The sequence below is a fragment of the Elephantulus edwardii genome, unplaced genomic scaffold (assembly GCF_000299155.1).
Source record: "Elephantulus edwardii isolate Elephantulus edwardi_28Jun2011 unplaced genomic scaffold, EleEdw1.0 scaffold00274, whole genome shotgun sequence".
Classification (NCBI taxonomy): Eukaryota; Metazoa; Chordata; class Mammalia; order Macroscelidea; family Macroscelididae; genus Elephantulus; species Elephantulus edwardii.
Window position 1 is genome coordinate 1,151,131 of NW_006400024.1, and position 13,974 is coordinate 1,165,104.

Consider the following 13,974-nt stretch of genomic DNA (forward strand, 5'->3'; position numbering starts at 1 on the left):
TAAGGTGCACCTGATCCGAGCTATAGTCTTCACAACTGTGTGCTATGCATTGGAGAGATGAACAGTGACTAGGGATGATAGAAAGAAAATTGATGCCTTTGAGCTGTGGTACTGGAGAAGTGTTGAATATACCATGGACTGCTAGGAGAACAAACAGGTTTATCCTGGAGAGGGTGAAACCAGGTTGCTCCTGGAAGTCAAGGATTCTGACGCTTCATCTGATATACTTTGGGCATGGTGTAAGGAAGGACCAGTCCTGGAGAGGGACATTATTCCTGGGAGGGTGGGGGGACAGCGCAGAAGAGGAAAGTCCTCAATGAGAGGTATCAATTCAGTGATTGGGATGGTGGGAGTAGGTGTGTTGGAGACAGTGAGGTTGGCACAGGATAGAGCAGAGTTTAGGGCTCTTGTATATATGGTCACTATGAGTCGCAAGCAACTCAATGGCACATAACAACAACAACAACTATAACTATCATTGTTTCTCTCTGTTCATAGAGTTTCTAGAGACATATGGTTTAGGAAGTGGATGCAACTCCTGCTTAGTATTCAGATATGTATTTTAAAGTATTTTTTAAGGTAACTATACCTCAGCAAAACCTTCCTGGAATCCCTTCATCACATTTAAGAAGCCTAGGAATTTGGGAAAACAGTGAATTTTACTGCTCCCCACCTCAGCTCCCCAAAAAAACATTCAAGTTGTAGGAAAAATTCTACCCGCACCACAGCCGAGGGCTTGAATCCCTGGGGACAACTTGATCCATCACCATGTGGGTCGATAGCTACGGCTCTAAAGGTTACAGAAAGAAAGATAAGCTTCTGAGGGATGAAAAATTGATGCTCCCAGACCAGGCCAGTCACCAGCTAAAGTAAGATGTATGGGCAGCGGGGGTCCCCAGGGCCTGGCGGCAGACACCACTTTGTCTTGCAATTCAGAGGCACTGTGGAGGGGACGCATCAAGTGTGAGGGTGTCGGAAAGGCCACAGGCCTCCCGACACGAAGGAGCAATGTCTCGGGGGGCTGGTGCGTCCACGTGAGGCCAGCCTCCAAGGGACCCGGCTCACAGCAGCACAGCGAATGTTGGGGCGCTCTTCCCGACACCCCAGATAGGAACCGCAGCCTTACCATTCGTGGAGGAAAGGGCAGAGGAGTTAGAAATGAGCTTCCTGGAGAGTGGGGGACGGGGGCTGGGGGGCTGGCCTGTCCCCTCCATCTGCCTTTTACAGGTGAGAGTGGACAACTCCGTGAGAGCGTCGGTTCAGGCTGAGGGAAATCCGAGGACGAATGTAACAGACCTACTGCTTTACGTCTTGAGATGACACTTCCAGTTGGACCCTCACGTGTGGTAACTGCATTGGGAACTCTGCTGGCCCCTGGACAGGGGTGTGCTGTCAATCCCAAGGCTCATGGTTCGAGCCCACCGGCATGATGCACCATCTCCTCCTGTCCCTGTGAGATTTGTAAGAGTCCCCGCCACAGCGCTCGGATTAAAGGAACTGGCTGCTAACCGGGAGAGCGTGGGTTCGAGCTCACCTGCCGCTTCAGGGGAGAAATGCTTGGCAATGTACTTCTACATTTTGGAGCTCTGTTGGCCAAGGGGTAGGACTCTGTGCTGTAATCCCCGAGACACGTGGTTCGAACCCACCAGCGCTCCACGGGAGAGTGTGCAATTTCCTCCGGGTGATTAACTGCCCCTGAAAACCCACTGGAGAGTCCACCGTGGGCTGGTTCCAACCTGACAACACACAACAGTGTCTATGGCGCTGGCCCTCGCCTGTGGGGTCCCCTGTGTCCTAGCATCAAGCTTAGAGTTCCAGCCAAGGGAGAACCCCAGGATTTTCTTCTGCGGAGCCTCAGGGTAGCTTTTCACTCTTTCAGTCAGCAGCCCAGCTTGCTAACCCGTCACAGCCCCCTAATCAAAGCCCGAGAGGGCGGCAGGCCGACCCAGCCTTCAGCCAGCAGGCAGGCCCACGAAGACGCACACCACGGGACCCCCCGTTGTACATGGGTGTCATGAGAGCCGAGAGGACGCTGGCACTGCTGAGGTGCTGGACCCACGTGGATGCCCAGCTGTGTCAGAGCCCAGCATGCTAACCCTTCACATCACCCTAACCCAGGGGCTGGCTGACCCAGCCTTCAGCCAGTAGGCAGGTCCGTGAACCTTCACTCCCCGGGACCCCTCACTGCATGCAGATGACAAGGCAGCTGCCAGGATGCCGGCACAGTGCACACTCTGCTGTGGTGCTCACCCCATGTGGATGTCCTGCTGCGTCAGAGCCCTGCTGTGCCCAGGGAGACCCATGCCTGGCTTCTGTGAGGCAAACCTCCAGGCCTTCCTCCCAGGTACCTCTGTGAAGACCTGACCCTTCCACTTCTCAGCTAGTTCTGTGTCTGTCTGCAAGGCTTGGGACTCTGTAAATCTCCGAAGAGAAGCACCTTTTAGGGTGTCAAGATCTAATCCCTGAAAATTACAGGTCACAGCCCCCAAAACCAGCAGACACCGCTGACCACCTCCAAGTCCACTCAACCCCATAGATGCTGGTGTGGACTTTCTCACTCCGGGGGCATCTGTGGACTCGCTCTCTCGGCAGTGTCTTGTCCCCAGTGCATCAGCCACAAGGGCCAAGCACAACGACACCTGCCCCGAGAAAACCCCTCACAAAGGAGTCTCTTCAGAGCATCCACGTGAAGCGATGGAGCCCAGCTGGGTCCCCAGAGAGGAGAAGCCACTGAGCACACTTCCAACCGGGCAGCATCCAAGGAGAAGTGGCCAGAGTGCAGCAACACAAGCTGGTCTCTCCAGAGACCCCACAGAGACGAACTCTGACCCCCATTAGTTATGGAAGACACAGGTGTTTTTAAATGACACCTCTGAGAATAACTCAGTTAGTCCCCGATGAACAGGATGATAAACTCAAAGGAACAGAAATGTGGGTTTTCATTGAACGTGTGAGGCAGAGGCTTGTTTAGAACTGGGAAGTAGAAGACAGGCTGACGGCATGAGGCCACAGACACACACACACACACACACACACACACACACACTCATGAGTGAAGACACTTTATGAAAATAGACACACGTGTCCACACGTCCACAGGTGGGGAGACACTTATGATAATATACAACACAAATGCACACACACGTCCACGGATGAGAAGACACCTTATGAAAATACACCCACGCACAGGGGAACATGCCCCAAGGAGACACGCACAGCTGTGCGCACACCCACACACGCAGGAGAAGAAGCCACATGAACAGACGGATCCCTGTGCACACACACGCACACATGAGTAGACACCAGATGAAGACACACACGTGCACACGGGGGCGATGTCCTATGAAAACACACACATGCGTGTGCACCCACAGGAGCAGATGCCGTGTGCAATCAGGAGAAAGACTCGCAGCAGAAAGATGCCCCCACAAGAAGACACACCTGCGCGCACACACCTGCGCACACACGTGGACACACAGAAAGGCAGAACATGGGGATACGCACATGGGGAGACGTCAGGTCATGACACACACACGTGTCACCCTCAGGAGATGCCATCTGAAGTCGAATAGGCGAGAACACATGCGGACACATGCACACATGACAGGACAGACGTGAGACGCAGATACGTGAATGCACACGCACATGCGCACACAGGAATAAACACCGTATGGAGACACACGCATGAGGAAGACTGCACATGAGGGCGGGCAGGATCACACACACTGCGCACACACACAGAAGATGCCACAGGAAGACACCCCCACACACAGAGGGGAGACACAGAGAGAGGAGTACGAAAGCAGACCCACGGACACACGCATGCACACCCCACACACCCAGGAGAAAACACGGCAGGTGCGGCCAAGCCCAGAAAGGGAGGGTGGACGGTAGCGGCTGGACTGGACCCCGGGGACTCCCCGCATCACCCAGAGTCCTTCCCGTGTCACCCTGGGGCCCCTCCTGCATCACCCAGCCTGCCGGGGACCCTCTGCGTCACCCTGAGTCCCTCCCATGTCACCCCAGGGACCCCCCGCGTCACCCCAGGGTCCCTCCGCATCACCCAGCCTGAGCTCAGATTGCCATCCTCCTGGGCTGTGAGATGAGAATAAATTCCTGTCTTTTACCCCCCGCCATCCATTTATACTATTTTTTTGTTATGAAACTCACAGGAAATTAAGACGTGGCCTATATTTTCAAGAGCACTGACAAACCTGAAGTGCAAAGGAAGTTCCTGACCTTGAACTAAGGAGAAGCAGTAACACAAGCACAAGGTACTTCCTAACACCCTTCTTACCTCTCTAAACGTACACAATCGACGATTTTAAAGAGTGTGTTAATTCGATGGTGTAAGCAGTCCCTGGCCAGGAGCAGGCTGTGTGGACCCGCTGTGTAGACAGAGCCAGGCTCGGGGTTGGTCGGAGATAATTGTCCACACACAGCTCTCTCACACAGGGGCACAAAAGCAAAAGCAAATTTTAAAATGACCAAACTGCTTAAAATACTAGAAGACTGTTTAAAAAATCCAGGTTTCTCTGATGCTGAATGTAGCTTTAGTGACCTTCAGGTTTGCAAGCCTATTTTCTCTATTTACCCTCTTTCATTCAGGGGTTTCCCACCAGCTCCGAAACCAGTCAAGACTTGTTTTATCTGGTACAACATTTTAAACAATTCTGATTTTTTTTTTCTTCTTTCCACTATTAGCTGGGCTCACTTGTCCCAGGACGAAATGGACTCTCCCAGGTCCTGCCCCCAAGAGCCCCGGGGACACAGTGTGCAGTGCATCGGACTGTTCAGGGGGCCTAGTGGGTAAGGAGCCGCACTGCCAGCCAAAAGGTACACGGTTCAAATCCACCAGCTGCTCTGTGGGAGAGGGACGGGCCTCTGAAAACCCACAGGAAGGTCAGCTGTGGGTCAGTTCTTTCTCAACAGCACACCACAGCATTAGTCAAAGGTTCAGTGGTTCGAATCCACCAGGTGCTGCTAGAGAGACTGACGAGTCTTCTCCTGAGAGTCCCGGAAGCCCAGTGCAGCTGCCAGGCTTCATGGAGCCACATGACGGGGACGGGGAGTTGGGGTCATCTCAAAATGAGCCTCGATGGCTTGGTGGATAAGGCATAAGCTGTGAGGTGAAAGGTCAGGAGTTTGAAACCACGAGCCCCTCGTGGAAAAAAAGCGTGGCCGTTTGCTCCTGCAGTGAGGACAGCTCGAAGCCCGTAAGCAGGTCCACTCGTCCGACAGAGCCGTGAGGAACCAAAATCGACTCTACAGCAGAGGTTGTTGGTTTGCTGGCTGGTGGGCTGACTGGCTGGCTGATTATGCCAGAAGTGCAGTCCAGCCTCTAGGAGGTGTTTCTGGGCACTAGCACCACCTCTCTGTCCGTCTGTCCCACTGTGGTGGGGAGACCAGTCCTCAGGAGGGGCACCATGGGGCAGGGGCGGGAGTGGAGGGCTGGTAACACAAGGAAGGTCGAGGGAGAGATGCATGCACACAGTGGCTGAGGCAACAGACTGGAGCCCTGGAGCGGCCCCTTCTGTGCTGCTGCCCAGCAGTTCACTGTAAGACCTGGAGTCCAGCAGTGATCTCGAAGATGGCCCAGGAGTGGCTCCTTCTGTGCTGCTGCCCAGGGTGTCACTCTAAGATAGAGTGGACAGTGGGCAGCCAGCAGGAAAGCACTGGTCTCCTCTACAGCAACAAAGAGAACTCAGAGAAGAAAACCAAGAAAGCAATACCATTTACAAGAGCCAAATGCAAACTGAGATACTTGGGAGTGACCCTAACTAGAGACAAAAAAGACCTGTACAAAGAAAACTACAGACATTTCTGTGAGACACAACAAAAGACATAAAGAAATGGGAAAATGTGCCCTGTTCATGGATAGAAAACTCAATACTAGGAAAATGACAATCCTACCGAAAGCAATCTACATGGTCAACGTAACCCCAATACAGATACCAAAACTTATTTTTCAAGGAGATTGAAAGAGAAATTGTCAAGTTTATCTGGAGATGAAAGAGACCTCAAATAAGCAAAACACTTCTGAAAAACAAAAGTGAAGTGGGAGGCATAGCACTCCTTGACCTCAAAACTTACTCCACAGTGGGAGTAACCAAAACGCATGGAACTGGTACAATGACAGGCACACAGACCAAAGGAACAGAACTGAAAACCAAAAATAGACCCAGCTATCTATGGTCACCCGATACTCGACAAGGAAATAAAACCTATCAAATAGAGAAATGACAACCTCTTCAAAAAATGGTGCTGGCAAAACTATACTGCTACCTGCTGAGAGCTGAAACAGAATCCACATCTCACACCAAACACAAAAATCAACTCAAGGTGGATCAGAAACCTGGGAGTAAAGCCCCAAACCATAAAGTTCATAAGAGACAAACTGGGATCGAGCTTAAAAGGCCTCGTCTACATCTAGAAATACACAATTGGAGAGGGATAAAACTGACAAATGGGACCCTCTAAAGATTACATCCCTGTGTGCCTCAAAAACATTTTCTGTCAGAGTAAAAAGAAAACCTACTAACTGGGGAAAAAAACATTTAGCAGTATCATTTCAGACAAGGGTCTCACATCAAAAGTTTTCAGAAACTTTTGAGACCGGGCCTCCAGAAGAAAAAGACTGATAGCACAAGTATAAAATGACAAAAGACATGCAAAGAATTTTCATAGAGGAAGATATTTAAATGGCAACACATGAAGAAATTCTCCAAATCAGTAAGAGAGGTGTAAATAAAAACCACAATGACATATCATCTCACTCCAGTAGCAGTGGCAAAGTTTAACTGAACAGCAAGTAATAAATGTGGGAGAGGATGTGGCGAGGTAGGAACTCTTATGCATTATTGGTGGGATTGTAAATTGGTACAATCACTCCAAAAGGCAGTTTAGTGTTTCCTCAAAAAGCTGAACATAGAAATGCCGTATGACCCAGCTATTCCACTGCTTGGAATATACCCCAAGAAAATAAAAAATGAGGCACAAACTGAGACTTGTACACCAATATTCATAGCAGTGTTATTCACCATCACAAGAATATGGAAACAACCCAAATGTCCAACCATAATGAAATGGACTGAGAAATCATGGTACATTCACATGATGCAATACTATACAGCGTACAGGAGCAATGATTTTATAAATCACTACATAACCTGGGAGGGACTGGAGAAAACCACACTACGTAAACTAATTCAGTCTCATAAAGACAAATACTATATAAGACCATTATTGTAGAAAGAGGTAACTAGTAAAACATGTCTGAGGCTCTAAGGGGGGGGTGGGGAGAGCAGAGGGGCGAGGATGGGGGGTGTTAATCACAAGGTTGTACAATTTGATGACTTAAAGAAAAAGGAAAGATCTGGTGTGAAAAATACTTTATAAGTAAACCAGTTGTTGTTGTTGTGATGGTGATGTACCGACCCATAGCTGACCCTCCACCAGGTTTTCAGAGGGTGTTAATCGCATGGGAGGAGATTGTCCATCCTTCTCCCTTGCAGCTTCTTGCCACTAGGACACCAGAGCACACTCAAATACACCAGTATAAAATAAAAATTTTATAAAAAAAAAAAAAGAAAGAAAAGAAAGTGCCTGGTCTCTGGAGGTAAGCATGAGTGAACTCCAGATCCCAGTTCTGACTGTGAAAAGCTGTCCTATCTGTTCAATTACCAACACAAAGCAGCAACAAGCAGAGAGCCAGCACCTGCCCTGGAACAGGTGGAGGAGAATGAGTGCTGGGCTTTGGGGGCTACAGAAGTGGGCCCGTGATGCAGGGGGCTCACAGACACTCAACCAGAGCCACCGGCCTGCAGGTGGTCATGGGAAAGCCACCCGTTGCAGCCGCCATCACTCACGCTGGTCACCTGAACAGGAAAGTCACCCATCACAGCCTTTGTCACTCACGCTGGTCACCTGAATAGGAAAGTCACCCATCACAGCCCTCGTCACTCACACCGGTCACATGAACAGGAAAGTCACCCGTTGCAGCCTTCGTCACTCACACCGGTCACCTAAACAGGAAAGTCACCCATCGCAGCCCTCGTCACTCACACCAGTCACCTGAACAGGAAAGTCACCCATCGCAGTCCTCGTCACTCACACTGGTCACATGAACAGGAAAACCAGCCATCACAGCCCTCGTCACTCACACCGGTCACCTGAACAGGAAAGTCACCCATCGCAGTCCTCGTCACTCACACTGGTCACATGAACAGGAAAGCCAGCCATCACAACCCTCGTCACTCACACCGGTCACATGAACAGGAAAGCCAGCCATCACAGCCCTCGTCACTGGTCATCTGAATCTGGCTAAGCTTTAACTAGGAGTTGCAAATCCATGCTGTCCTAAGGGCTGCAGAGGACGCGGCTGCTCCGTGTTGTTGCTGTTCTTAGAGGCCGTTGAGTATGACTTCTGGCGATGCTGTGAACAGATCTGAGCCCTGTCCTGTCCTGTGCCCTCCTCATCTGACACCTGAGCCCACTGGTTGGGTCAGCCAGCCCATCTTGTTGAGGGTCTGCCTCTCTTGCACGGCTGCCCCACCTTTCCCTCCCCAAGAAACAAAGTCTCCTAGCAGCGTGCCCAAAGTACGAGACAACTCTCTGCCATTCCTGCCTCCAAGCAGCACCATCAAAGTTGGTTCCGCCTCACAGAGACCCATGTTCCATGGAGGAAGCTGTGGTGGTCTGTCTGCTGGACAGGAATCTGTGCTGTGAACTTGGAGGCAGGCAGCTGCGATGGACAGCCTTCTCAGCTTCTCATGGACAGCCCTCCCAGCTCTGATGCACAGCCCTCCCAGCTCTGATGCACAGCCCTCTCAGCTCCGACAGACAGGCCTCCCAGCTCCAACAGACATGCCTCCCATTTCCGGCGGACAGCCCTCCCAGCTCCGGCGGACAGCCCTCCAAGCTCCGACGCACAGCCCTCCCGGCTCCGATGCACAGCCCTCCCAGCTCCGGCGCACAGCCCTCCCGGCTCTGATGGACAGTCCTCTCGGCTCCGATGGACAGTGCTCTCCTCCAGTATGACTCCCTCCTCTTGACACTGCTGGATGCTCAGCCATGAGTCAGTCGTGACAGAGAGCAGAAAGCTGAATGGCTTTTGGTTTTTTCCAAAGAAGGAAATCCTGCCTGGCCCTGGACCACTTTCCTCATCCTCTTGCACTTAAGCCCATGGTTTCAGCTGAGGCATCAAGGTAAGTCCTTGAGGGGCGTCCACTGATTTGGTACCCTCCACTTTACCAAGTATGAAGTGTGCCTTGCTCCAAGGACTGACCCTTCCTGATTACACGCCCAGAGCCCGTGAGTCAGAGTCCCCTCCTCCTGCCCTCCACAGCGTGCTCTGACCGCACGAGCCAGCAGTGATGTGTGTGTTCTCCTGGCCATCCACGGCATGGACAGTCCTCACAGCATCACAGGTCAAACACATCGATTCTTCTTCTGTGTCTCTTATTCATCATTCAACATCCACAAGCATATACACTACTACCAGACGTCCCAAAGATGGGGACAAGTGGGTCTCAGTTGTTAAACTAACATCTTTGTCCTTTTGTTGTTGTTGTTGTTATGTGCCGTCGAGTCGCCTGTGACTCTTAGCGACCCTATGTACAACAGCCCTAAACTCCGCTCTGTCCTGTGTCAATCGCGCTGTCTCCGACACTCCCATCCCAATTATCCCAGTCACTGAATCAATCCACCTCATAGAGGGCCTTCCCTCCTGCGCTGTCCCTCCACCCTCCCAAGCATGATGTCCCTCTCCAAGGACCGGTCTCTCCTCACAACATGTCCAAAGTAAGTTAGACGGAGCCTCAGAATCCTTGCCTCCAAGGAGCCACCCGGTTTAACCCTTTCCAGGACAAATCTGTCTGTTTTCCTAGCAGTCCATGGTATTCTCAATACTCTTCTCCAGCACCACAGCTCAAAGGCATCAATTCTCCTTCTATCCTCCCTGGTCATATTGCACATAGGATTTTCAGAGGCCTGATATTTCAGAAGTGGATGGCCAATCCTTCTTCCTAGTCTGTCTTTATGTGAATGTTCACATTTAGAGAAGTATCAGACAGACCAGCAAGTTAAAGGTATATCCCTTATTGCAGCATTAACTTTAGTGTCAGTGCTGTCCCTGCCTTTCTCACACGCGTCTTTACCCACTTATTTCCCTGCTCCATCATCCACCAGGATACCCATCCACCTCTACCCCCTCCCTTCACATCTGTCCGGGACATTAAAATAGCCCACACCACAGATTTCCAAGGCAGCCCATCTTCTGACGCCTTGACTGCTCCTATGATGGGTGACAGCTATAGATTCAGGCAAAATGAAATCAGCGGCAGCTGCAGTCTCCTCTCCAGCCACCAGATGTTGTCCATTGGTCCAGCGGTGAGGATATTTGTTTTCTTGATGTTGAGTTGTAACTCACATTGAAGGATGTGTCCTTTGATCTTCTGAAGCGAGTGCTTAAAGTCTTGTTCTCTGTCAGCAAGTAAGGTTGTATCGTCTGCATGATGCAGGCTATTGATGAGTCTTCCTCCAATCCTGACGTCACATTCTTTTCAGAGTCTAGGTTCTTGAGTTATTTGCCCAACACGTCATTTAAATAGTAATGGAGAAAGGATATAACCCTGACACACCATCTTTCCTGATTTTCAGTCATGCAAGGCTCCTTTCTTCTGTTTGGGTAACCGCTTCTTGATCTAAGTATAGGTTTCTCACGAACATAGTTAAATGCTCTGAGATTCCTATTCTCCATTTTAGCCACGACTTATTTTGATCCACACAGAAAAATCACTGTTTGTTGTTACTGCTGTTGTTAAGTGCCATCAAGTCACCTGAGACCCATAGTGACCCTATGGACAGCAGCTCTGAACTCTGCCCTGTCCTGAGCCAGTCTCAATAATTCTGACACTCCAACCCCCAATTGCCCCAGTTTCAATCCATCTCATCCAGGTTCTCCCTCTCCTGCGCTGTCTGTCCATCCACCCTTCCAAGCATTGATGTTCATCTCCAAGGACCAGTCTCTCCTGTCCATGTGCCCAATGAATGTGAGACAGAGCTTCAAAATCCTAGCCCCTAAGGAGAAACTTGGCTTCACCGTCTCCAAGACAGACCTATTTGTTCTCTTGGCAATCCATGCTATGTTCAAGACTCTTCTCCAGCACCACAACATGAAGGCATTGATTCTTCTTCTGTCATCTGTAGTCATCCCTTTGTATAATTAATAAAACACAAGCAGAAAATACTGAGTTTTTTATCGATCTTGCAAAACATGAATTCTGACTTGGTATATCAGGAGTAGCAAATCAAATGAACATTTGCGTTCTGGTTTCAATCAAACTTGTTAGGAAAACTTGTTAGCTTACCAGGGGGCTCTGGTGCCACAATCTGAAGGGTGTTGGGCTGCTAACCTCAGGGTTGCTGGTTTGAATCCACCAGCAGCTCTGAGGGAGAAAGGTGGACAATCGTGAGTTTTGAGCCTCTGAAAACCTGCTGGAGGGTCAGCTCCGAGCCAGCACCAACTCAGTCGCGATGAAGGAGGTGGCAGGTGAGGTCACCTGCAACGCGAGGTCTGCTTCTGCTAATTGTTGTCTTCCCCACATTCTCTAAAAGGAAAAATCCCCAAGTTTCTCACCGGCAATACAACCCTCATTCATGATTAGAGTTCCTGAACAAAACCATGAATGAGCGTGTATGCCCTTAGGGTGGAAACAGCAGATTCTTCTGGACCTTCTGGGTCTGCGTGAGCACCAACAGCTACCCCGGGCTCTCCTCTGAGTTCCCAAGTTCACACAGCGTGGCAGATTTGTGCCGACTTCAGTTTCAAGAGCACAAGGCATCAGAGAAGCAGGGGGCCCATGAAGCCTCCTAACTTCTTCACAACACTGACTGCTATGCACGAGAAACCGAAAAGACCTGGTGCTGCCCTCCCCGCAGCGCCCTCAGCACACCTGTCCTTGCCCTCCGGTTTGGCACCCCTCTTTTCTCACCAGTCCTCCCAAGCAGGAACCTGAGGGCGGAGTTATTTTTAATGACACAGAAATGGACCTCACTCCCTCTCACATGCTCTGAGCCTCGACTTCCACCACGGTTCCCACTGAAATCCCTGAACATCAGGGGAGGTGTGTGCCCAAAATACACACACCCACCCCTACGCATGAACATCCACAGCTCGCAACTCCGCTGGGGTCACCGTCACAGATGTCCACCATTCTCACAGCAGCAGAAGGGGCAGAAGTCCCCATTGATGCCAAAAGTCAGAAAGCAGGGACTCAGAAGGTCACTCAAAGTCGCCATCTACGAGGTGCAGCCCAGTCCTGGCTGTGCTAATGTTCCGTCTGTCATGCTCTATGCACAGAGAAGAAAATGACTCACCCAGCCCAAGTTTCCCGGTGTGGGGACACGGCCTGGACTGGGGGCTCCCTGACAGTCCGGGATCCGGGCATCTCTGTCTTGGTTCCTGCCCCGAGAGCAGCCCTGAGGCTACCGGATCAGCTTCCTCTTCTTCACAACAGGGACAGTGGTGGCCTCATTCTGTTCACACAAAGGCTCCTTGACAGAACTGAGCTCCACTGCAACGTCCATGGCTGACTTGAGGTGCAGAGGACCCAGCTCTGCTGAACAGGTGCCTCTGCCTTTCATCCAGCAGCCAAGGGTGCTCAGTGTTTGCACCCTGGGGCTCCCCGCAGGGCACGCAGTCGCCCTGGGGCTCCCCGCAGGGCACGCTGTCTCCCTGGGGCACCCCGCAGGGCACGCTGTCTCCCTGGGGCACCCCGCAGGGCACGCAGTCGCCCTGGGGCTCCCCGCAGGGCACGCAGTCGCCCTGGGGCACCCCGCAGGGCACGCTGTCTCCCTGGGGCTCCCCGCAGAGCACATTGTCACCCTGGGGTTCCCCGCAGGGCACGCTGTCACCCTGGGCTCCCCGCAGGGCACGTTGTCACTGTATCATCATCTGTATGTGACAGAGGTGTCACACCACCCAGCACCCACCTGCCACAGAGAAGGCCCCGTTTACCCATCGAGGGAAAAGCAGAGCCCACAACCTTGCCCACAGCAGACGCGGCTCACCTGGCTCCCACGACCAGCTCCTTCTGTCCTGGGTCGAAGGTCAACTGGGAGAAGTCCACAGCGCCCTCTGCTCGGAATTCATGCAGCCAGGGACTCATTTCTGAGGAGGAAAAGAAGCACACAGCTGGTCAGCTCCCAGGACTGTGTCCTCCCTGGACACCACGTCAGGTGGCATGCAAGGTGTTCTAGAGGGGACGCCAATGTGGCCCTGTGTGGGGCCCCTGCTGGTCCTGCCTGGCTGTGACATCACCACAAGATAGCAGGCAGCCCCCACAGAGGAGCTCCCCCAGAAGGCAGCCCCAGAGGGGGGGCAGGTCCCATGAGGTGGAGAGAGGGCAGCCCCCTCGGGGAAGCAGGCCCCATGTAGTTAGGACATCCCCCTCAAAGGAGCGCCCCTAGAAGGCAGTCCACCGGGGAATGTGCCCAGAGAGCCCCCCAGTCTCCAGGCCAGACCTGCACCCAGCTTTGGGCCCTGCCTGTAGGGAGCAGCCGACCGTTCCCTGATGCTCGGCGTCCCGAGGCTGTAAATCCTCACGAGAGGAGACTGCCCACCCTCCTCCCAAGGAGCAGCTGGCAAGTTTGAACCCGTGACCATTCTGTTACCACCACAGCACACGGGGCACTAAGCCAGCGCAGCTCTTTATTCCATCCAGGGCTCCGGAAACATCATGGAGATACGACTCGGCGGAGAGAACAGGCATGGTGCTTCCCAGAGAAACGCCAGAGTGACAAACGCCAACACTTGTCTGGGATCAGTCACGGGGGACAGCCCATGGGGACACCCTCTCCACGCACAGGAGACCGAGGTACCCAGGAGCGCAGGACAGGATGCTCTTCGGGTTAAAATGTGGGGCATGTTATAGGCTATTTTTTAAAACCCAAAGTTAATATGTTGTTGTTGTT

At 51.9% G+C, this 13,974-nt stretch overlaps 1 protein-coding gene across 1 annotated transcript in view; it reads right to left on the bottom strand.

Annotated features, from left to right (window-relative positions):
* The window catches only part of SEMA5A (sema domain, seven thrombospondin repeats (type 1 and type 1-like), transmembrane domain (TM) and short cytoplasmic domain, (semaphorin) 5A), a 299,478-nt gene that overhangs the window by 239,432 nt on the left and 46,072 nt on the right, over positions 1-13,974 (bottom strand). The window contains exon 2 of the mRNA XM_006900152.1: positions 13,072-13,171. Within this exon, the coding sequence (XP_006900214.1) occupies positions 13,072-13,171 (100 nt within the window). The remainder of the gene's footprint in view (positions 1-13,071; positions 13,172-13,974) is intronic.